Genomic DNA, 24,194 nt, shown 5'->3' with positions numbered 1-24,194 from the left:
TCACATCCGTCGTGTCAGACCCGAGGCCATTCATAGGAAAATGTGTGTACTTGAAGAGTGAGGAGGAGGAGGCGGGGGGTTAATCAGAGGATCTGTTTTGGATTCAGACGTGGATTAGTCTGAGGGACGGAGCTTGTGCGAGACTGCTGGGTGAACAAGGTGACTGCGATGAGTCTGTAAACCGCAGCCTTTCATTTTTTTTGGGGGGGGGGTTAACCATCCAGCAGCCTCGTCTACCAGATGTAAATTCCTCCACTGTTACGGAACTCTTATGCAACTCAAATTATGAATGAGTAAATGAATACGGCACACGCTTAAGAGAGGAAAACCGCCCGTGTCCAGACGGCCGAGTTTGCACTTCCGTCTCGCTCTCCCTCCCTTCTTTTTTTTTTTCTTCTCTTTCTTTCTCAGAGAGCCCACATTTTCCAGGTTCATGCAGTATTTTCCATCACTGTAAAAACAGCTCATTCGGGGTAGAGTTGTCTGGGTAAGAGCTGTGCCCTGTTCGAGTTTTTTCCAAGTGTAACATGTGTGATTGAGCTTTTAAACCCAAGCAGTGGAACTTCGATATGGAAATAGTGCACTGTAACGTGTCTCATGGAAATCTTTCCAAGGAAATTCAGGGGGCAAAGGGAGGCATGGACTTTTGCCTCCATTTGGGTCTTTTAAATCTGCTCTCTTAAACGCCAGGTTCACTGCCCTTCTCTCCTTTAGATTAAAGCTTTTTAAAGTGCTGAATGTGCCGAGCAGGGAGGGTCGTGGCCTCTGCTGCTGCTGCTCAGAGAGTCGGTACAGAGCCAGAACTTCTGGAGGGATAAACACCCGGAGCTGTTCACCGATCTCACTCTCTTGCTTCTAAACTTTTTCCAGTCGCCCCCCTTTGTGGCCCAATTGTTGAAAAACGCGCGCCAAAGTGCCCTCCTGGGAGCCAAAACATGCGCTAAAGTGCCCTCTTGGGAGCCAAAAAAGCATGCCAAAGTGCCCTCTTGGTTGGCAAAACACACTAAACTGCCCCCTTGGCTGGTTAAAACATGATAAACTGCCCTCTTGGGAGCCAAAACACGCACTAAGGTGCCCTCTTAGCAGCCAAAACACGTGCTAAAGTGCCCTTCTTTTCGCCCCTGCCCTTCAAAAAGTCTGTGCACGCCACTGGTGTCTGGTGAGTGCTGGATTCAGTGAGAGCTGACCTGGGTTTAAACGCACCACACGTCCTCGCTAGCTAACAGCGTGAGCACCGTGAATGAACACAAATAATTCCGGGGTCAAAGTCACCATTAAACAACATGTTTTAAAGTTTTACTCATGTGAAGTTTTGTGTCGTTCGCCAGCGTTCCAATAACGGAAAATAGCAACATGCGACCAAATGAGACTCATGGTGACCTTGAGTGAACTTCTCCGGTGGATTTCTCCGGTTTGAACATCGCCTGAAAGATTTGTGATAATGTAAGAACACGACTCAACAACGTACATCATGAAGGACTTTTTAATGCTGAACTTCGCAATAGTTGGATCAAAGCATTCATCCATCTCCAATACCACTGACTCGAATCAGAGCTGTAGGGGGCTGGGGCATATCCCAGCATGCACTGGGTGATCAGCAGGGTGCACACTGTACAGTTTGCCAGCCTTTCGCAACCAAACCACTGATCGGTTTGAGTGGTTAAATAAGCCTTCGAGGGCGTGTCAACTCTGGGGGAAAGGGACACATATTAAGCGAGGGTCCTTTGCCAGAAGATCTTTTTGAGTTTTAAATCCTTTTTTTTCCCTCCCTGAATTCTGCATCAGTTCTTAGCGGAAATGTTTTGATTTATGTTAAAGGAAAACCATAAAAAATCAAGCACCTGGTGACGACTCATAACATGATGGAGTGTGATCCGCTGAGGCTCTCGGGGGTCTTGTTCGTCAAAGTAAAAGCCCTCTGCCGCTACTCATGATTTCGTTGTACAATCCAGGAATGTGTGCGGATAATCCTCCAACGATAAAGCGCCCTTAATGAAATTAGCTTGTATTTCACAATTATTGGTAGCTGTTAGTTCGAGCAGCGCTGCAGCTGCTGAGACCACGACTGACAGGGTTTTTTTTTTCTCAGTCTGGGCAGCGCTGGCATGTCATTGTGCAATAAGGAATCTCATTTCCTTCCTGCCACAACTTGAGATCCCTGGAAAACATTCTCCTTCTTTTTCCGCATTGTCCAAATGAACTAAAACGTTCCATCAACATGGAAACTACATACATACATCCAAGCTGGCTGAGGCCGCCTCCTTATGTAACAGGCTTCTGATCGATATGCGAATGTTTGTAGAGAGAATTCGAGTGTCTTAAGTGCAGTGGAAAAGTGGCGGAGCAGCTCATGGATTTTTCCCCTTTCGAAAAAAAAAAAAATGAAATCCTGTTAAATAATATCACCCCCCTTTTCAAACCCCCCGTCGCTATTCTCTGTCTTGTCCAGGTTTCCAGTTCCATCCTACAGTATTTCATAACTCCAACATCTCTCTGGGTGTTTTATCAGCACAATATGGATGCACAAAGGGTCAATATTTGGTTGTCAAAACAAGGTGGGAGAAACGTGTTTCAGGGTTTCAGCCGAAAGAGAAAACTCCCTCCTCCCAGCGAGACATCGATTCAACATCAACACGAAGGCACGTTTCAGCCCCGACAATCACAGTGGACGGCTCGCTACACCGGTTTAAAAGACTTAATCCAGGTTTAAGGTGATTTGTGTGGGTTTTTTTGTTCGTCTGTTTAGCGAGGCCTCATTAGGGATCACAGGGGAGAGGCAGGGAACACACATCTGCGGACCTTCTTTAACAGTCGTGGGTGCTAAGACAAATCAAAGCATTCCAGGCTCCGCACAGCTATAAATAGTGCCAGAGGAGGGTGTGTGTGTGTGTGTGTGTGTGTGTGTGTTCATGCCTTGGGATGTTTCTGTCAATGCCAAGATCCAGTGTTTACACGGAGCAATAACAGCGTGTAGTAAACAATTCATCTGCACTCGGGCCGTTCATTAGCTGCCATCACTCCACATCGTCCATCAGGTGGTTTTCTGTTGTTTCAGAACAGGCGGACGACTTCAGCGTGGCCCATAATGCAAAGGGGAGATGGTTTCGCCGAGACCTTTGAGCCAGTCAGAGGAGAGAGCAGACGCGCGGCTGACCTCGAGCCCAAAACTGTGCAGCGTTCTCTCCAGGAAACTGGCGAAAGGCCCGGCGACCTCACTGATGTGGTCGCCTTGGCCTGGAGGTTGTGTATGGATTCCACATGGTTCCATGCTATCATTTGTATTAACCGCTCCAGTCGGGACCCTGTGACAGTTTGTGGGATATTCTGCAGCACATTCATGGTAGTCTCTCTCTCTCTCTTTCTCTCTTTCTCTCTCCCTCCCTCGCTCTCTCCTGCACTGTTCCATCGGGAGCAGCGTGTCAGATGTTTCCAAGCTGGAAACAAATTCCTGTCTTGAAGTGCCAAAGATAAAATGCACCGACCATGTGATAATTAGCCTGGATACGTTGCGTAACAGCTGTAAGCTACCTCTCTTTAAAGCCCCCCAAAAAACGCAAAGCAAATTTTTCAGAATTTACTTTTGCCTCTTGATTGGATTGTGGATTTGGCAGCGGCCCAGCTTGGCCTCCATCGCTGGCTCCAGGAGGGGAGGAAAGACCTCGAATGTTGAGGTTAGCAGGCAGCTCTGTTGACTCTGGAGTGGAATTTCACTTTTCATGGGACTGATTAGGTTAAATGGGTTCTTTTAATGGTATAACTTACGCATTTGGCCAGTGGAACAAGAAGAAAAAGTTGGACATACGCAGCAGTTTTAATTCGAACATGCAGTACTGAGGTGCTTGACTGCATGATTAAAAAAAAAGGAAAAAGCTTTTTTTTTTTTTTTTTTTTTACGAGTGATTCTCTTCCAACTCAAACCGTCTCATGGCTGAGACGTCATGTAAGCTTCAACAGTTTTATAACTTGTAACCTCCATGGGCGATTAAGAAAGTTCCTTCCACAATCTTTAAACAAAGCGTGAACATTTTCAAAAGAAAAATGATGACATGTTTTCCTCGGAGTGATCTTCACGCATTTCTTTCTGTTATACAAGTTTTCTTTTTTTTGACTCCCGATCATGTTTAGTGTCAGCGTCTGAGGCTGTGGGTTCTCTGAGAGATGTGAGATGTGAGTGAGGGAGAGTGAAAGCACAGAAGAGTCTCAAGACATCAGGGACTCCCTCCTCTGGTGAGACGGAGCCAAACACCCGGCCTCCTCCAGACTGCGTCCGCTGTAACTCGCACCTCATCAGGAGAAACCTTTCGGACTGAAGGGGAACACAAACACCACGACACCCATGATTGTTTTTGCACACACGCCGAGGATGTTTCTGTCCAAAGTCAGCTGCCATATACGAGGGATGCCCTGGGAACAGTATTCAGTTGGATTCAATCACAAAAATCTGTTTTCTTCTTCTGTTCTGTTGTTCTTGTTGCTGTACTTATTTTATGTGACTTATCTATTTATATTTTACCCATTATGTATGTTTTTACAACCTAAATCATTTTTATTGATTCATTTTGTATATTTTCTTCTTACTATTAGTAGTTTAGTTCAATTTTACTATCTTAGAATGATCTGGACCTGTAAGAACTTCTTAATTTGCCATTTTTTAATTTCCACTGTCCTAAGTTGGATGATGTGTGAATGTGTATCTATGTTTTTTTGTTTTTTTCCACGTGTGTGTATGAGGACTCTACTACTGCAAACTAAATCTACCTCTGGAAACTAATAAAGTAACTTGAACTTGTTCAGTCAGAAGAATAAATGTTGGTGATGTACGTTTTTCTGCAAAACAAAAACATGTTGAACCTGTTACTTTTCTTTAGATTCAATTTTCTATCTAATGTCCCGACAAAATTGATTATTCTGGGACATAAAAACACATCTGTTGACAATAACCAGTCGTATCCTTTTAGCTGTTCGGACCTGAAGACTCTGTAAATCATCACATGGAAGAAACGGAAAACTGCACAATAAAAGAAAACATGAGATTTATTATTAATCATCAGCACAACATTGACATCAACACAATCCTCCCTTTTTTTTTTGTTCTGCTCATCTGAGTGCAATCAACACCATTAAAATGAAATGTTAATAAATAATAATAATAATAATAATAAAAAAGGATCAAACAGGTTATTTACAAGCAACCAAACCACTTTTAGCATCATGTTTTGTAATTATAACATAAAAATATAACAATCAGTCGTACAAAACAAAAACTCTGTGCAAACAGCTCGTAAATTCAGTGGGGATTAACATTGTTAGTCGGACATTTTAGTGAAATGATTAGTTTTATGGCACCCTGGACGCTCTTTTGACACATCAAGACTCATCAAGTCACCAGTGAAAAAAATATTTCCCCAAATAAACTGAAGAATTTGGAAATAACCGACAGTGAGCTCACGTTACTCTGTTAGCTGCTTATTATTTACAGTAACTCCACCATCACACCACTAATGAAGTGAAACACGAGCAGTGTAGTGTCCTATCAGCTGTTTCTCTCAATGTGCAGTAGTAATACTTATTGACAATATTCACATTGTATGTGACTGAGGAGAGGTGATTTGATCCCTTTTTTTTTTGTTCACAGCTGAACTGTGGAGGTTAGTGGGAGTGAGCAGTGAGGGGGCCCTGGGTTAGACGGCATGAAAAGGGGGCAGCTGGACGCCGGTCGCCGGGGTATTTTCAGTTATGGCTTTAGGTCACTGTTACAGTGAGTCATCATGCAATGCTGAAGCGTGGCCGGCGCTGGCCTGCCGAGCAGCCACATTAGAAGGCTGCAACATTCCCTCGCAGACACAGTCGGGATGCCCGGCGGGAGGTTTTTCGGCTGCAAATAACCAACACTCCTTTGTGGCCGTTTGGACCGCGCTCCACCAACACTAACAACTCAGGGTCCACACAAAGAGACAAAGACAGATTTAACATCAGACACCACGGGTCATGCTAAAATAAACCACCACACCACCTCCGCCGTGTCGGGCTGTAGCATCCCGGTGACGCATAAACAAATACACAAACTTGCAGACGTGTGTTTTATGCAAAGTCTAGCCAGTAAACTTTTTTTTTTTTTTTTTTTTTTTTACCACGTTATTCTCTGACTCCATTTAGAGATCGCTGTTTAAGGAGAGTGTGAATCAAGTCCTGAGTGAGAGTGCTACGTCAATTTAAGCGTCTAACAATAGAAATGGTTTTACTTTAAGATGGAACTGGAAAATTAAGAGAAAATTAGCTTCCAGCATGAACGAGACATCAAACTTTTCCAGCTACTTTCCTTTCAAACAAACTGGACATGCACAATTTACTGAACTGATTTTCAAATTAATTTATGACATTTCTGTTCAGGACATTTCTAAGTTCATAATTCTGAGAGGAGAGCTGAAAATAAATAAGTTTTTTTAAACTAACTCAGGCTCGGCAGAGAGAAATCATCAGATAGTCTTTGCATCAAACACGTGTAGCAAGTGACGCTGCTTCATCACACCAGCTCTCCCTCTCAGTAAACACTCTGTCCCTGACATAACCGTCCGTCCTTTCACATTTCCAAGCGGAACTTTTCAGAACAAATTAAAGGGGATGAATCCGGGTTTGATTCTCTGGTCGAAGCGCAGGCTCAGCTGGATGAAGACAGGGACACCCTTCTGTTTTTAAATGCGGCCACAGGCTCGTCTCAGTCTTTAAGAGGTCAGCTTGGAGTAGTTGGGCGGGCTGAAGCGTCTTCGCAGGTACTTGAGGATGTAAAGGGGCAGACAGCTCACCAGCGTGATGGCCGTCACCTTCCACAGGAACGACACCGTGGTGATGAAGTAAACGTCTGGCAGGGACGAAGAGTCAAATATCAGGAAGAGGTTTGAGGAAACAGATACATTACAAAGCATAATTTTATCATTCTGTGCAGCAAACGAAAAATGTTGGACAGTTTTATCTGCTGTAACTGTAAATCAACTCATTTTTTGTTAAATAAACATGAATACATTTTGGTCCTGGCTTTCTTGTTTTTTTTGTCTCATTTGGGTCCTAAAAGTCTGACACTGTGAGGAACCCCTCAAACAAACTGAGACAGTTCAGAACCTGACCAGTACGTTAGTAAACTGATTTCATTGGCTGATATTGGCCACACAGATATATAAAATAGTGGCGTATATGTTTTCTGGTAGGGTTAGGGTGGTATGAATAAAAAAATTCTGAGATTTAAAGATGCCAAAAAGATGGTTGGAGTCATTTATAATTATTTAGATCCCAATAAAGCTTATTGTAAAACTGTAAAATATCCTGCCTTCATGACACATCTTTGTCACAAAGCTTATAAACATATGATAAACACATTTGAGGGATCACTGCACACAAAATGTGTGCATATCGACTGATGTCAAAAGTAGAATTTTTTACAATTCGATATTGGTATCGGCATCTGCCCCAAAAATGAAGTAATGGTTGGACTCTACTACAGTTCCCATAATTTGGGGCTTTGGAAGATTTAAATTTAGGTATAATGTTTATATGGAGTTAGCTGTGGGTAATGCTATGCAAGCTAGCAATTACTCCACACTGTAAGAAGTTTAACTACAGTAAAGTAGGTAGAAGTCTAATTTGGTTGGCTACATGGAAAAAGCAGTTCAAATGTCTTGGTAAAAAAAAAAAAAATCAAATTGACAGAAATTATAACAGACCGTCAAACAAAAAAGTTAGAGGGTTAGACACTTTTCCCAAATCACACACAAACAAAAACAAAACAAAATACACTAATATTCATGAGAAAGTGAAGCAATGTAAGCTAATCATGCATACCACCCCTTAAACTACTAGTTCAGTGTTTTTTAATCCTGTCCCTGGAGGGGTGTTATCAGGCCTCAGCAGAGTTTGATGATGAGCTTATCATTTGATTCAGGTGTGATGAGGCAGGTAGACTTCTAAGACACGCACACAGCACACTGCTCTCCAACACTGCTGTGGGATTTGTTTTCAAATTTGAAAAATAACCCCCAAATTTGAACTGTGTTATGCTGAATTAGCTTTTAGCAGCTCCTGTTTGCTTTTGTTTTGTACCACTGGAGTGGACAAACAGCCGTCACTGGTTATTTTGATGCTGAAAAAAATGTAAAACGTAAATTGTGATGATTCACAGGGAAGTTCTGAGGTTGGAATCATATCGGTCCTTGTAGAAACACGAAAAAACATGAACTTATGACGTTTCAAACAAATTCCCTTGGAGAGTGTCCAAGTAAGTGTGTAAACTGCACATGCAACAGAAGAATAGGCTTTAAAATCTATTCCAGTCCGACTTCAAGAGGGAGCCAAAGTGTCCAAAAAAGGTTCCCCTGACCACACGCCAGTCATGATGCTCAGTGGTCGAGATTGTAGGCTGAAAATGGAGCTCCACGCCCCACATAAAGCTGAAAATAAAGGCTTGGAAAGCTCTCGGTCAGTGTATTGTATATGTCACGGGTCTTAATATGGCACAACTAAAATTGGCTTATTTTTTAGCAAGCTCAAGTAAATAAATGCTGGACATCTATTTACTTGGAAACATGCAGACTGTCAGAGAGTCATATAAAGACCAACAATAACACACCCTTCCTCTGCTGTAAAAGCTGTTTGGTTTCAGACTTGTTTTTGCTATGAATCTTTTTTTTTTTTTTGTTGTTAGTGTTTTTTTTCTACTAACACACCTCTACTGTAATAAACACATGAACCTTGGTAGTGCACAGGAAACTGACAGGACAGTTGGCATTTCCTCTTTGATACTACGGCGTGCCCCGAGCCTCTTCCACACCAGGACAACTTGTCAATGCACTCACCTTTAGCCTTCCTAATATCCCGCATAACACGGCTTATTGTACACCAGAGGCATAATAAGAACAAGCAGGTCTCCCCTACTGCTGAATGCTGACGTACTATTTCAAGGTCAACAAAAGCACAATAACATCAATCAGGCTGCGGTGAAATTAATGCAGACAGCGTTTTTGTTTTCTTGTCTCGATGAAATACGTCGCTGCAGGCTCAGCGTCGCCTCCTGCCCTGGCGAGATTAGGAGTTTATGTACATATGTTTTTGTGCTCACTCACCTATGAACTCATGCAGGAAGACGAGTGAGGCGACGTAGCAGGCCAGGCTCAGGAGTTCGCCGACTATCATGAGCCAGTGCCACGTCTGGATGGTCAGGGCCACCATGAGCAGCTCCGTCAGGATGAGCGAGGTGAAGGAAATGGCGACAATATGGACGAACTCCGACTCGAAGAGCAGCAGCGCGCCGTACATGATGATGCTTCCTGTAGAGTGAGAAGAGGGATTAACTTCAGAGTGAGACCCGCACAACATTTATCCAGTGTACAGTCAGTCTTGGGTTTGATGAAGAGCGGTTAGAGCGAGTGAAAGGATCAGAAATATGGAGGCCCTGCATTTAGCAGCATCTAGGTAGCTGACCCTGGACATACGTGGACGTAGCCCTTATATTATCATATGAATATGAGGATAATGGAAAATGTGACATGGAAGAAAAATTAGGGAATAGATAAATCATTAATTGTGTGACAAGACCAGGTAAGAATCTGAAAAAATAAAAGCAGTGTGGAGTAAGACTAATACATGTTGAATGTGTTTTATCTAATGACTGGAGGCAGTGAAAAAATATGAAAAGGTTTGGTTTTATCTATTTTTAAACAACTGATTGGAGGACATGAAATGTCTTTTCACCCTCCATTTTAACAACTAACAATGTAATCCTCTGCTTCATTTAATTAATTGTGACATCTCTGAGAACCTTTCACTGCCTTGTGTTGGTTTTATGGGCCTCATACTGAATGTGAATCACTTTTAAAAAAATGATATTTTCTTCAAATGAACAAGATCCCCTCCCAGGGTCCTTATCCCCTCAGATGATTTCTGTCATTGACTTGATATCTTTTAACACCACTTGATAGTGGAAATTATAATTATTTGATCACCGTAAACCACTTAAATACAAAAATAAGGTACTGCAGAATAAACTATGAGTAAAGTGATACCAACATACAGAGCTGTGCTTTGGAAACCAGACCCACAGTACTTATAATTATACAGCAGCTGAAGATCAGTCATACAAAAGTATGTTCGCGTTTAAACAAAAATAGATAAAAGTTTCGGGGCGTAGCTTGTGACGCCCCTGTAAACACCTTTTCACTGCAAATGATCCATGTTGGAGAGTAACCTCAGGCTTTTTGACAAACAAAGTCAATACAAATACACTCCTCCACAAGTTTAGAAGAAAGTGTGTGGGCTGTTACGGCCTTATGTGTCACAAAGGAGAGAAGATGCCTTTATTTATCTTTGCTCATCAGTGTTTTTTTTTACCCCCACCCCTTGTTATGACTGCTGCTCAGAACAAACTTACAAGGGCTAGCGGTTGACATATCCTGCTATGAAATGGGACAACCCTTCAAAACCCCTCCAACGTCATCAGCAGACGATGATTGTGTTCATGTTAACAGACGTGACCAGACATCTCCGACATGCTGTTTTCATCTGCACTGATATTAGACGCGTGGTACCAAGTTTAGAAACCTTGCAGCTGGACTTAAAGGTTGGGCTTCTAATGTTATTAACAGGGAGTGCATGCAACACTGAAATAGGTCAGAATGTGAGACTGTCATGCATAAATCAGCAATATAAATTTAAAGTTAGCTAGCTTGCTAGTTAGCTCCCGACAAGAGCAAACTCCTAGCGATTGTTATATGCTTGTTATATAAAAAAAAGGTACATAACCCATTATAATGACAGAAAGTTCTCATAACCCCTGATCTGAAGTGTGAAGAGCCTCAGTTAGGAGGGCAATGCAGCCCTAAAGTTGCCCTACCACTCTATCCCAACAAGAACTGGGACACTCTTAAGGCGTGGATGAGCAAAATGTCGGGTTAGGGTTAAGTGATCGAGGCAAAGGGTGTATTGGGATTGGGCCTTGGTGTCTGATCTCATCTCTCGAACATCTGCAAACAACTAGACAAATATGTTTAACTAATATACTGTTTGAATGCTTCAACATGACTGCTGACTTTATGAGTGGTGATTCTTTCATACTGTATGTTTGCTTTGGATGTTGAGCATATAACATGCGTTTGTGTGGACGGCTGATTTTTACTGAGGTCACTCAGAGTATACATCTCTCCTGGAGCAGTTTGTGACTCTGATTATCATCAACAAAGTGTACAAAGTCTTCCTTACCTTGATAGATACTTATCAAGACCCATATTAGAAATGTCTTGAAAGACAGCGGTCGACCCTGTGGAAAGAAAACTTCATATTTACCACTTTTCATACATGTTTCTGTGTATTATATCTGGCTGCACTGTAACAGTAAGTTTGTTAACGTGAATTTAATACCTTTAAGAGATCTTTGTACAATTCTGGATACAACATGGCGACCTCTGACTTAACATCTTTGTCCAGCACCAGGGAGAAGACGGGGAACATGGTGTACACAGTGGAGTAGCTGCAAGAGACAAACCCATGTGACCTCAGTGTGGAGAATACAGTATGTTCTCGATAAAATGGCAAATGCACAAGAAGTTTCACACATTTCTTTGTTAGATTCAGCAGTGAAATTCATCAGTCGAGTAAGTCAATACTTTCACATTTTCCCCCTTCTCGCATTTCAACAGAGCTTTAACACAGAGGAAATGCCAGGGAGACAAGGCAGCCAAATGCTCTCTTGATAAGTCATCGCCAGTCTGAGTTTGTATCTCACCCAATCGTCAGGAATCCTTGGTAGAGTGGGACCGAGGCAAAGAAGAAAACGGAGGAGAAGACCGCCTAAGGAAACAGAGAGAAAAAGAGTTCTTCCTAAAGTCATTCTTGATGATGACGGTTGAAATCAAGTGGCAACAATTTTCAAATGCCACGTAAGTACAACCCTGATTCCCCAAAAGTTGTGACGCTTTGTAAAACGTAAATGAGAACAGAATACAATCAGTGCAAACAAACAGAGTTTCCTGACAACAGTTTTACAAGTGTTCCCAGCCGATGTAGTAATATCCTTTATACAATCATGTGTTCCTTGGATGTGAATGACTGAGGATGCCCCTTTCATACCCAATTATGATACCATCCCCTGTTACCAATGAACATGTTTACCTGTTTCAAATGTTTCAAACGTGTTTTTGGATTTCACAACTTTCCCAGTCTTTGCTGCCCCTATCCAAACCTGTTTGTGACATGCTGCTGGCATCATATTCAGAATAAGCATAGATTTATAAAAAATCTATGAAGCTGATCAGGTAAAACATTAACTATATTGTCCAAATCAGAGTTGCAATCAATTTTTTTTGTCACAGAAATAAAAGAAAATGAAAGTTTTAACATGAACCTGGAACAGTGGAACACAAATCAAAAGGGCAGTCACACTCTGAGTAATCACTGAGCTAAATCCAACACATAAAATGCAACACCACAACAATCTTTGCTCTACCGCAGCGCTACTGCTTTGCTAATTCCAGCACGTGTCTTCAACATATGGATGATGCCAATATTGAGCTGTCAACTAGTCCACCTACCAGCCAGGCGGCCCCAAACCAGACGGGTCACAGCTGCGGTTGTGGTTGGTGTTAATGTGAGACATGTGGAGGAGGGCCTCCCTAAAACCCCAAAATCCATGATGCAGTGAGTCATGGGCTGTCCCTCCACAGCGGGGGCTAAGCTTGGACTGGGGCATGGGAACAGGACTCAGGGGGGCTCAGAAGGGCACCACGGTCTGACTCCTCTGAGTCACTGAGCACCCCACCCTTCCATGACCACCCCTGAACCTTCTCCCTGCCCCGCCCCAATCGTTTCCTCCTCACATTTAGATTTTTAGGTGTCATGAATAAACATGACCCAGAACTCCCTGCCTCAACTTTAATATCGACAGATCAATTCTTTTCCTGATAATTTACCGTCTTTCATGATAGCTTTGGCAAAGTCTCGCGGCAAAGAGTCAAACGGGCTGACCGCTGAATTCCTGCCTTTAAACAAAAAATGCTTTCCTCACATGCCAAGAGCAAAACACTAAATCACATGCTCAGTCTTCAGTACGCAGCAGCCTCTTGCTAGTACAAATTTGAATGTTTATTACTCAATGTACTGTGCGGATCACTGAATCTATGCATGTTTGCAATCAGGTGAGCAGCACTGCAGGCAGCATTTCTAATTACTTTCATGTCAAATGTATGGCAGTAGTGGAAAGGAAAGAAAAAAAAAGGAAAAATGCTATTTCCTTCCTTTGATTACTTTCAAAATGTCCCAGTTACAACAACATTGAGTGACTGTAAGTCAATTGTAAAAGATAAGTTCAATGTATTTCAGATGAACTGAAACTTATCAGGGAGTGAAATATTGAATGTTTGACACTTTGTTTAAAAGCACTTGCTCTGTTTGGTACGAAAGACAAAATGTGAACTGAGGCGGTGAAGAAAAATCTCAGTCATCATTTAGATTTTTATGAATGTAGGATTTACTCAGGTCAAACTCTCCATCTGTAAATATTATCTATACTTACAGTAAAATAGCCTCATACATTAAATAAAGTAATTTAAAAAGTCACTCTCACTCTGTCATTTAACATTTTTCTCATAGCTTTTTCCATAAACTTGTGGAAATGACTGTTACAGGTTCTGTGTTGCTTGACAGCATCATTTGATTATATCATTTATTATTTCATGTTATTATAAAGGGAAATCATTTTAAAGTGTAATAATCGTTCTGATGCTCAAATTTATTTTGTATGAGATTTCATATTGCACACTATGGAAAGTAACCCTAACCATCAAAATTTTGTGCACAGAGTTTTGCTGAATAAAAATAATTGTTAACCACTTGTAATTCAAAGGTATAATTTCAACATGACCGATGAACACAAACCTAAATGGCAGCATGTTTGAGTTGTACTGTACCTGCATGGCGCTGATGCACAGGCTCCTGTGGATGACAAACTGGCTGAGGGCTGCAGACCGCTTGTAGCTGTTCCGACCGTGGACCATGAGGAGACGGCCTAAATGTTTAAACTGAGTCACTGAGAAGTCGGCGGCCAGCGAGGCCTGCTTTCCTTCCTGTCAAACACACACAGAACAGAGGGCAGTGAGGACAAGCTACAAGACGTCTTTGCTGACCTAAAAAAACAGTCCTTTGGGTGCTTATTATGAACTGATCGTACGGTGACAGACATACAACTTTGTTATTTGGAAACAGAAAGATCAGACTGAAGGTGGACGCCCTGCTAACATGACATTAATAAAAGTCATGACTCTTTGAGATTCCTGCCTAAACTTATTTTTTCATAAATCACTGAAATGCTTTTGACAATACTTTCAAAAACAAATGTTTTAAATATTGAATATATTTTCATAGTTCCTATTTTATTGTATTAATTATTTTGATAGTTTTTATTATCTTTGACTTTAACTCTTTCATCATTTTAACTACCCATTTTGTTTTACTACATTACTTGTAAAGCACTTTGAATTGTCAACATGAGGTTGTAAGACAACCAGCAGAGATTTCAGTAAGATACTGCTCCCATCCATGAGACATTTCCATATACAACCTCTGGTAAAAAAAAAAAAAACAACTTGTTGTTTTTACACTTCAGTTGTTGAAACGGATTACATAAACAGGATATAAATAGTTAATTAGAGTAGGCAGATTTTGTTCCACTTGCTTCCAGTCTTTATGCTAAGCTAAGAGTGGTAGTGATCCTCTCAACTAACTTTCATCAAGAAAGGGAAAAAGATAATTTCCCCAAAAGTCTAAAACTTTCTGCAAGTAGTATCGTTGCTGACACATGCTTGAGGTCCTTGTCTGTGCAAACTGTCCATCGTGACAGGGATTTTACAGAGCGGTGACTGATTAGAGACTTTTGCTTTATTAAAAAAAAAGAAAAAAAAAAAGCATCCTGTCATCTTTGTTTCCTCTACTCAGACAATAGATCCTCATGAAGAGGAATCATCTGTGTGTGCACGTCTCTGAACGTAAGAGAGATCTTGACAGGAAACACAAAGCAAAAATCTGTGAGAGCGGCACGTCAATGTGGGGCGATGAGATGGAGAGAGTCTTACTTTTCCCTCCACTCCCACGCCACAGTCGGCTTCCTGGATCATGCTGACATCGTTTCCTCCATCCCCTAAGAGAAAACAAAAGCCATGGAGGTGTCAGGATTCACATCAGTGATTCACGAACACAAACTGTTAGTGTGTGTCTGTGTGTGTATTTCAGAGGCACTCCCTAAATTTGGCCTGATAAAGAGATCAGGACTACAGCCAAAGAAAGGAAATTGACATATCTGTTTGGAATTTGCAAAAAATAAAGGGTGAGATAAAGGGGTGGGTGGTACGGCTCAACTTCATGAGAAAAACAATGTCAATTAGAAAAAAATATCCAATAACACACAAAAAAGGCACATATGAAAATATTCTGACTGATTGATGTTCAATTCAGTGATCAATATTATCAATTATATTATCAGTTATCATGTGCCATCATCATCATCAATTGATACATAGTACAATACAACACCAGCTCCAAAGAAGAAAACAGAATGTGATAATTTGCTCATCCTGTGGCCCATACGCAGTTGAAAACCATGATGCCAGCAACATGTTTCAGGCAATTATTCATTCTAGTTCCTGCAAAATCTAATAATGGAGTTTAATATAACTTAATAACCGTTTCCTAAATTATAACAGTGGAACCAGATGAGTGTAATGAAGCCTGACATGGCTAAGTGGCCTCAAACTAAGGCAGAAACAAACAACTGAAGGTACCCCATTGTGTGGCCGTAGATATGCAGTGATAAGAATTATGAAAGACAAATAATTTATGGAAATCAATCAAGCTTAACATCTGCAGATGATTGCATTCTGTTTTTTTTTATTTATGCTTTACACACCAAATCTTTTGGAATCAGGAGTTGTAATTATTAGTATTTGTGTACATAAAAATCAGCTCTGTTTATTTGTGGACTTTTATTAGTGGTTATTCTGGGAGGGCTGGTGAGGTTTGTGGCGGAAACAGATGAATATATTTGGAGAAGAAGCTGTTGAGAAGGTAAAGAAGCTGTTGAATGGTAAAAAAAAAAACCCACAGTAAAAAATACAACTGTACAGACTGAATTCCCCGGTGAAAAAAGCTGTTGGACGGTTTCTATTTTCTACTCACCTACAGCGCAGGTGAGCTTGCCTGTGCGCTCTTGCAGCAGCCGAACTATCTGGGCCTTCTGAGTGGGGGTGCATCGGCAGCAAACCACAGCGGGACACTGACATGCAAGCTCCATGAACTCATACTCATAGTATTTCAGACAGACCTGCAAGAAACCCACAAGAATGGACGAGTGAGCGCCGCATATAACTGATCTCAACTGTGGATCTTTAATACCTCAACTTAGCTTACAGTTAAGCTCCTATTGCGGTTTAGAAAGTGACTCTGACCACAGATACCACTTCCAGAGATGCTTCAATGGCAACGAGTTTTATCATGCATCACACAGAGAAGATGTCAGAGTTTCATAAGGAGATAGAAGTCAGTGGGAGGAGGGTAAGAAACACAGATGCACTCAGACTTTACCTCAAGCGAGTCCCCTGATATCACCAGAGCGCAGTCGTGTTTTCTCCTGAAAGCGTTGAGCTCCAGGTGGGCTTCCCCTCGTGTTGTCACCTATGGCAATAGAAACCACATTTAAGAATACGCACACAAAGAAAAAAAATTATCTAGGATGACAATCTGTCTGTCTTAGCATCCTGATTGTTATCAGACTGGTAGCACCTAAGAATCAGGGCGGCTATTTTCCCTCCAGCTGCAATGACGGCAAATGTTAGAGCAACAAAATACTTGCCAAAAATCCAAGCAGCAAAATACCAAAATGATAAGGCCGGGTGATATGAGTTAAATATCTACAAGCCATCTATGAGTAATACACTGAGTATTTGGTAACACTTTATAATAACCACTAAGCAACTGTTTATTGTTAAGTTGCAACTGATGTTTATTTACTCACTGCATAAAAAATCATTAGGACAGTTCTGTTACAGGCTGTTACTTTAACGATTAAACATTCATACACCTCCATCCTGTAAAGCATCTACATATTTCAATCATACAATCATCAGATACATTTTTAGGTCAACAAAGCAGAGCCGAAAATTAAGTTAATTTATAATGTTGTGAAGCTAATGTCTTTATATTACCAGATCATCTTAAAAAAATCAGATTACTGAAGCCTTAAAAACAATACATGGGACATGTAAGCAAAAATCTGTTAATAAAATGAACTTTGGTCCCTGCTTTTCATTTTTTACCCTACTAACTATACATTCTGTCAGCTTTTAATTACAATCTGCCTGGAGAGATGACTTCAATAAGCAGAATTTTATGAAACTAAATCATGATATAATCGTATCATCAAGACGTAACTCTCACTCTACTACCTGAGCAATGCACCCACATGATATGTGTCTTCATCAGGGTAAATCATAATTGTTGAAATACATTAATAAACATTTTAAAATGTCCTTTCTTATGCATAGCTAGATTACAGTATGCTATACACCATTTATTAAATGTTTATGGAGCACACAAATGCTTGATAGGGAGGGTCAAAATAGTACAAAAATCAAAGTTGGAATGTGGGGGAGTATACTGTATTATAAAATCAACTGAGGTCCCTAACAATTGTGCCAGGTTCAAATATAGACTTCTCCAAAAATGCAGCACTGACAGGGCATGGTGTTAATCTGTCGACAAGAGTTATGCTCTGGAATGAATATCCTTCAACCGCTGACTATTCATACGTCAATCCAGATCTGGCCATTGGTGGCCACCAGGAAACTAATCCAGATGTATGTGTTGCAGGCCCAGTCAGCACTCCCCCGTCCACTGGGACGGAGGTTTTCAAGCCGTGCCAACCATTGTTATTCTCTTCCAGTAACCGCAGTTGTACGCAAGTTGTAACCTTCCTATATGGCAGGCTCTCCTTCTGCTCTGGCACTGCTCCAGAGGGGAAGGCAGAGCGGACTATCAAAGCCGCGGGAGAGCCCGAAACCTGCAAAACATATTAGGAAGTGAGCCCTCTGCATGTTCCCTCTGGGAGTGGTTCAGCTGGTTTCTCCTCTGTTTGAGCGAAGGCCTGTTTGTTCTCTTTGACAGTGGTTTGGATGCTTTTGCTGGTGGGAGGTGATTTATTCAGCTGTGGATGCTGGCTTGGCCTGCATGCGTAGTTGTGTGGGGTTGTCTGACCACTAGCTAATGGGTCTTGGTCTCACAGAGGATAGATGCCCGTGGGTCGATGGAGTCAGGAAACTGTCAGTGTTGCATTGAACTGGGATGACCCATGTGGTACTAAAATCAACTATTACCCACTTTATGTGCATATAAGAGGAAGAGGGGTCTTTGTCTTGCACTTACGGATCTGAAGATGTGGATGTCCTGGTTGCGGGTGATCAGATGAGCGTTCTTAGCCGTGCATGTGGCTGTTTCAAGCTTGTCTCCTGTCAGCATCCAAACCTACACAGAAACAGAGTGACGTGTAGAAGAGATCTTTTTTTTTCATTCAGAAGATGCACTGATGTCTGAAAAGAAATTCCAATTAAACTTGTTTATACATTTCTGTTATAATATAAATGGTTTATTCACTCAAATAACATAAAAAGGATTTCCTAACTGCAGTGTTATGGCGTTTTATTTATTATTCCTGACTTCACTCAGATTTAATTCTTCATGAAAGGAATCTAATTTCTACTTCTCATGAAGACATTTTAATAATTGCTTGATGTCTTTTCAGAAGCAATGTTCCAGTTACTCTGACAGTCCATGCATACGTTTTCATCAGAACTACTTTCTATGGAGGAAATAGACCCTTCGGAAAAAGTTGGCAGCATGTTCTGTGGTTTATCAAAAGTTATAGGACCATTTTTTCTGGGAGGATCCAGCTTTTGAATTAAAAAAAGTAATAATAAAAATTCAAAATCCAGTTTAACTTCACTTCACTGAGGTAGAAATCTATTATCTCAAAACCTGAAAAAATAAAGCTAAACGGTTCTGTACGGCACCTTGAACCAAGTGAGATTTTCTTCTTGTTCTTTTCTGTATATTGGGTGAACCGACCCTTTATATCCCAGTGACTAATCAGCTTTCTTGGTCCGGTGCAAAAAAACAAATGCTCATGTGGTCAAATATTTTATATCAACCATCTGAAGCACCAACCAACCACTTAAAATTCTCCTTATAATTAATTCTAATTCACTTTAATCTTGTTTCCTTTATACTTCAAGGAGGCACTTGGATGATTTTTGTTCATGTAGGTAGATATGAAAAACATATGTCTTGTTTCTATGTTTAGTTTTTATGAGTTTGTTGCTGCTGAGAGCTACCCCCCAGACCTTGATGCCTGCATTGCGGAGGATCTCCAGGGTGGGCCTGACATCCGTCTGGAGCTGGTCCTCCACTCCAGTCAGACACAGCAGCTCCATCTCCATCTCCAGACTCTCAATCACTGTTGCCACCTTCAGAGAGCGGTCATGGACACTCAGCTTGGCCTGGACATAACGTGCCTGTGGAGCAGGAGAGGGACGGGAATGTTTTGAGTGGGAGGAGATCAAAATAGTATAAGGTGGAATCATTGCAAGACCAAACAAGGGAAACAGCTAGGAATAGAGGGAGAAAGAATAAAACAACTAAAACAGGGTTTCCCTACAGTGTGCACACATGAGCAGATTTTTTTTGCCACCTACAGAGATTAAACTTTGTGCAGCATGATAACACACCATTCACCACGTACAGAAGTTTGCATATCGGCTATCAAAGTTACAGTTTAAATACAAATTACAAGGTATTTGCATGCAAGCAGCCCAGAGAGCTACTATGTTTCAGAGAACTGAAAATACAGAACAGACATGATCAATTGGTTAACGCCCATCGTCAGTGCTCCAGCTCCAGGGCAATTTGCTAGTGAGATAAAGCAAAAACAATCTGAGTGTGACTCATACAGGAACACAAACTCTGTGTGTGACTCAGTCGGTGACTCACTGCTGCCCACCAGCTCTGCTCACACAATTATACACTTCAGTAACGGGCCTGGGGGTGAAGACTTCAGGGGAGACAGCCCAGCCCTGCTCAAACAATGAGTGGGGCCTGGGTGTGTGCGTGGGAGGAGGGGGGGATGTATGGACTGGACCCTCTAATTACCCGGCAACAGACTTTGACATTTAGAAATACAGAACCTGTTGCATGAAATATCATTCTGCATTTGTGGTTTTGTCAGTGTGAGTGTAAATTGAGATATCTAACATGCTGTCGATGTTTCCCTGCGTTACCAGCTCTAGCAAACATGAGCCAGACAAACAGAATGTTTAAGTATTGTGATGTTGAGTGCAAATCCCAGGCTTAATCTCATGAGACAGCACTTGCCTCAAAATCCTGATACTGCTCTTCTGTCAGGGACTTCTTGGAGACCACAAGGACCCTCAGGCCTTCCCTCGCCATGTTTCCACACTAGAAAACAGAGTCAGCAACATCTGGATTCAGCAAGTCTATTAGCCTGTGAGTCATGTATAACAGGAATAAAATCACTGTTGTTACATTCATCATGTCTTGTGCAAAAGAAGGGAACATACCTCCTCTTCCAGCCAGTCATTATACTGAACGATGCCTGCCATCACCACATCAGCACCCTTCATGTAGAAAGTGATCTCTCCTGTAGATTCATCCTAGAAAAACAATTATTCCAATTGTGATATAAAAACTGGAGTCATCTTGCATTGAAGGGGATTGTGGGTATTTTCATACCTGAGCTCTATGTTTTTATATTTTGTTTGTATAGGTGACTAATAGATACACAAAGTTTTGCAATCAATCCAGCAGATTGCCACAGACAGGAGCAGCGAAATGGGCTGCAATGGCTGCCCTTTAATCCTTCGACCGTCAAAGTAGCTTTGCTGAAAGGGGTTGTTTCGCCACTGATGGGCTCAAATTATGAGTCTGTGTCTGTCAACATCATTGAGAGAACTCTACAGACATAGACCTTTTTGGAAAGGAGTTATACAGTAAAACTGCCGCAATGTCGTTCTTGCCATATCCACCAGACTCCATTTAAAGAAGTAATTTTATCATCAAAAAATACAGTTTATGAAACTTGACAGAAAGAAATTAGCACTTACTAAAATCATCTTTGGTCATGTTTTCACTGTTCCAGCAATCCTTCTCTAGTTTGGTCCACATAAACAACCCTTACTTCACCCCTGTAAATGTTCAAATATCGGGAGAGGATGGAGTGCTGACATCAGAGAAGCAAGTGAAGCAGAAGAAAACTTCAAGAACTTGCTCCTCGAAATTAGAGTTTATTTCAACTAAACCAGAGATGGTGACTTTTGGACCAGTGGAAAGTCAAACCGATAAGGTTTTTCTTCTGAGTTTTATTTTGTTTCTGTCAAGTTTTAATGAATTGTGATTTATAATGATAAAAATTATGTTTTTGTGAAGGATTTGGTGGGAGCCATAGCAGCTGTTTCTGGTTAATCAAAAACGATCTTATTCTTTTACAAACAGGTCGATCTTCGAGGCCGATCTGTAGGGATCCTGTCAAAAAAGTAACCTAATTCAAAATCTTTTTGCACCTATTAGTCCTTAGTACTCACCAAAATCTGTGAGCATAGATCCCCGGGTTTAAAACTATTAGAATTCCCCTTTAAATACCTGGGTGTGTTTAACTGAGAAGGGATTTCCACTTCATACCCATGTGAGCCACGGGGCATGTGCGCTCTTTTATGATTCTGTGTTGCCTAGGAAATGCATAAGTTATTTTGGTATTCACCAGGGGTTTCAAAAAGCGTTTAAAAATATTATCATGAGGAAGTCATGTTTTAAAATCCCAAGCTTCCTGAGTTATCGTGCAGCCAACAAAAGTAATGTTAGTCATCAGACTTAGTCACAGGTTATTACAAGGTGAGGTTTTTCTCAGATAATACTCTTGAATCTGAATCTTTTGTTTGCCTTGTTGATGTTGGAGTCAAGTCCCAATCGCCCTCCTAGCAACAAGCGCTGTTCTTAAATGTATTTCAAAGTAAGGTTAAGCAATTGGGAAAACTAGGGAATCAATTTATTTTAATCATACAAGAAATGAAAATGCACAACAGCTGCTGCAAATCAACCGGCAAAAGAGAACATAAATGACCAGCAACAAAATGATCTTGGCACTCACTCGCACAATGATTCCCATCCTCTTGCTCTCATAGGTGAAGGGGAATATCTGCAGGATGGTGAAGTTCAGTATTTGGCCAGTAGGGGTCCGCAGCTGCATGGAGGACTGGTCTCTACCCACCAGGGTCAGACCTACGCTCTCAGTCCACTGCACCAGCGACACCTATCAACACCACACAGCAAAGGCCTTAGTGTGTGGTCATTAAAATAAGGATATAGAGGGCGAATATGATTGCTTACATTTTATGCTTTTTATCAAATGATACAATATAATCATCACTCAGGTACAGGAAGCAAGAGAGAAAATTGACCACTGCTTTTTATTATTCTCATGGTAAAACCATTTTGTCAAAACGATGTTCCATTTATTGAATTAGAAAAGATAAAGCAACAGTGAAGGGCACTTTGGACTGGGCAGGATGTGAGAGAGCACAGTAACCATTCAGCTTTAATCAATAGCTCAAGCATTTTCAGCACTCAAGTGTATTGATTGATAAACTAGGGTCCATTTCTGAACTGAAAATACTGTTTTGCCTTGATTCCGTATGAAGGACATAACAAATGACATCCATTAATACAATGTTAGCTTGTGTGTGTGTGTGTGTGTGTGTGTGTGTGTGTGTGTGTGTGTGTGTGTGTTTGTCAATGTGAGGAGAAAAAGAGGGGAGATGACATTGCCCAATAACTTCCAGACCAGAAGCCAAATCACAAGCCCAATTCATCAGCCATTTTCTGACAGGTTTAATAGCAGAGCGGCCGAATGGACACAGATGAGAGAAAAAAAACAAAGATTGCCATGTTCCACTTTTACAACCACAGATTGTGCGGTTTCAAAATTTCCTTATTTTGGAAATACGTGACCACGTAGTCTAACAATGCCTGACCCGAAGCGCGTTAACGTCAGAAAAGCTCAGACTACCGTAATGTTTGTCATCCAGGTTGGGAAATATGAAGATTGTGCTTAGTCACAGTCTAGAAATAATCACTGTGGAGGCATTCTTGGATCTGGTGTCGGCCACAACAGCACCACCTTGTAACAGCAGCATCTGGGTTGGCTGCAGATTTCTAACTGGACTGAATAACTCTGCATCCAGTTGGCTTGACTCAAAACCACCAGATGGCTGTTTTTTATGAGCTGAAAAGCAAAGTGATTCAGAACGAAAACTCTCACTGGTGAATCACACAAAATATAAGTCAGCCATTTGATTCTAATGCACAAGATGAGTCTGATTTTAATGTAAGAGCAAAAATATCTGTTTTCATCTGCATGTAGATATCTTTACACAACTGACAAGTATGTGGTAAAACGTCACTTTTCACCTCATAGGTAAAACCATGCATTCAACAGTCACTGACAGTGTGTCCATAGTGCTCACAGCCAAAACCAGATCTATATTAAGACTTCCTGAAAGCTGTAGGAAAGCAAACTGAATCTTGCTCCAGATTGTATCAAACTCATACAAAGCAAACTTCAGGGCTCAGCAGCAACTCAAACAGCCTACATTTGTATCAAATGTGACCTAAAAGAATGAAATGGTTCAATTTCCATCTCACTATATAAACCACAAATCTTTAAAAAGGACAGATGTACAGGACTCTATTAAAATGTGTTATCAAAGAGGAAATTCAAAAGGGGATAAGTGCAATGGGCCGGGGAGCACATTAAGGAAATCCGTATTTACGCCGCAGGAAATGGATCGAAGTCAGATTCCGCAGCCTTCTTCCTGATGTTCAAAGAATTCATACTGATCAAGGACATAAATGTGGAATGCCATTTGGCCTTCAATTAGAAAGCAGTGAAGACACTCAAGATAATGGCCTGTAGTGACAAAAACTGAGGACTCGGAAGTCTGTTCTCCTGTTGGCCCTTCCATGTTTGTCCTTGAGAAAATAACGTTGAAGTTTACATTTCCCAACAAGTCAAGTTGAAATATTATCAACATATACATGTAGGCCTGTGT

General features: G+C 41.2%; 1 protein-coding gene across 1 annotated transcript in view; it reads right to left on the bottom strand.

The window, feature by feature from the left end:
- Positions 1-5,016: 5,016 nt before the first annotated feature.
- atp9a (ATPase phospholipid transporting 9A) overlaps positions 5,017-24,194 on the bottom strand; it is a 34,553-nt gene continuing 15,375 nt past the window's right edge. Inside the window, exons 15-28 of the mRNA XM_030423455.1 lie at positions 22,235-22,396; positions 20,652-20,744; positions 20,446-20,529; positions 19,419-19,589; positions 18,445-18,543; positions 16,609-16,698; positions 16,204-16,348; positions 15,105-15,169; positions 13,944-14,099; positions 11,765-11,829; positions 11,401-11,509; positions 11,242-11,299; positions 9,111-9,314; positions 5,017-6,859 (exon numbers count right to left, since the gene is read on the bottom strand). Coding sequence (XP_030279315.1) covers positions 6,723-6,859; positions 9,111-9,314; positions 11,242-11,299; positions 11,401-11,509; positions 11,765-11,829; positions 13,944-14,099; positions 15,105-15,169; positions 16,204-16,348; positions 16,609-16,698; positions 18,445-18,543; positions 19,419-19,589; positions 20,446-20,529; positions 20,652-20,744; positions 22,235-22,396 — 1,638 coding nt within the window. The 3' untranslated portion in view covers positions 5,017-6,722. The remainder of the gene's footprint in view (positions 6,860-9,110; positions 9,315-11,241; positions 11,300-11,400; positions 11,510-11,764; positions 11,830-13,943; positions 14,100-15,104; positions 15,170-16,203; positions 16,349-16,608; positions 16,699-18,444; positions 18,544-19,418; positions 19,590-20,445; positions 20,530-20,651; positions 20,745-22,234; positions 22,397-24,194) is intronic.

This window comes from Sparus aurata, chromosome 7 (genome assembly GCF_900880675.1).
Source record: "Sparus aurata chromosome 7, fSpaAur1.1, whole genome shotgun sequence".
Taxonomy (NCBI): domain Eukaryota; kingdom Metazoa; phylum Chordata; class Actinopteri; order Spariformes; family Sparidae; genus Sparus; species Sparus aurata.
This window is presented reverse-complemented; position numbering and strand designations above follow the sequence as displayed.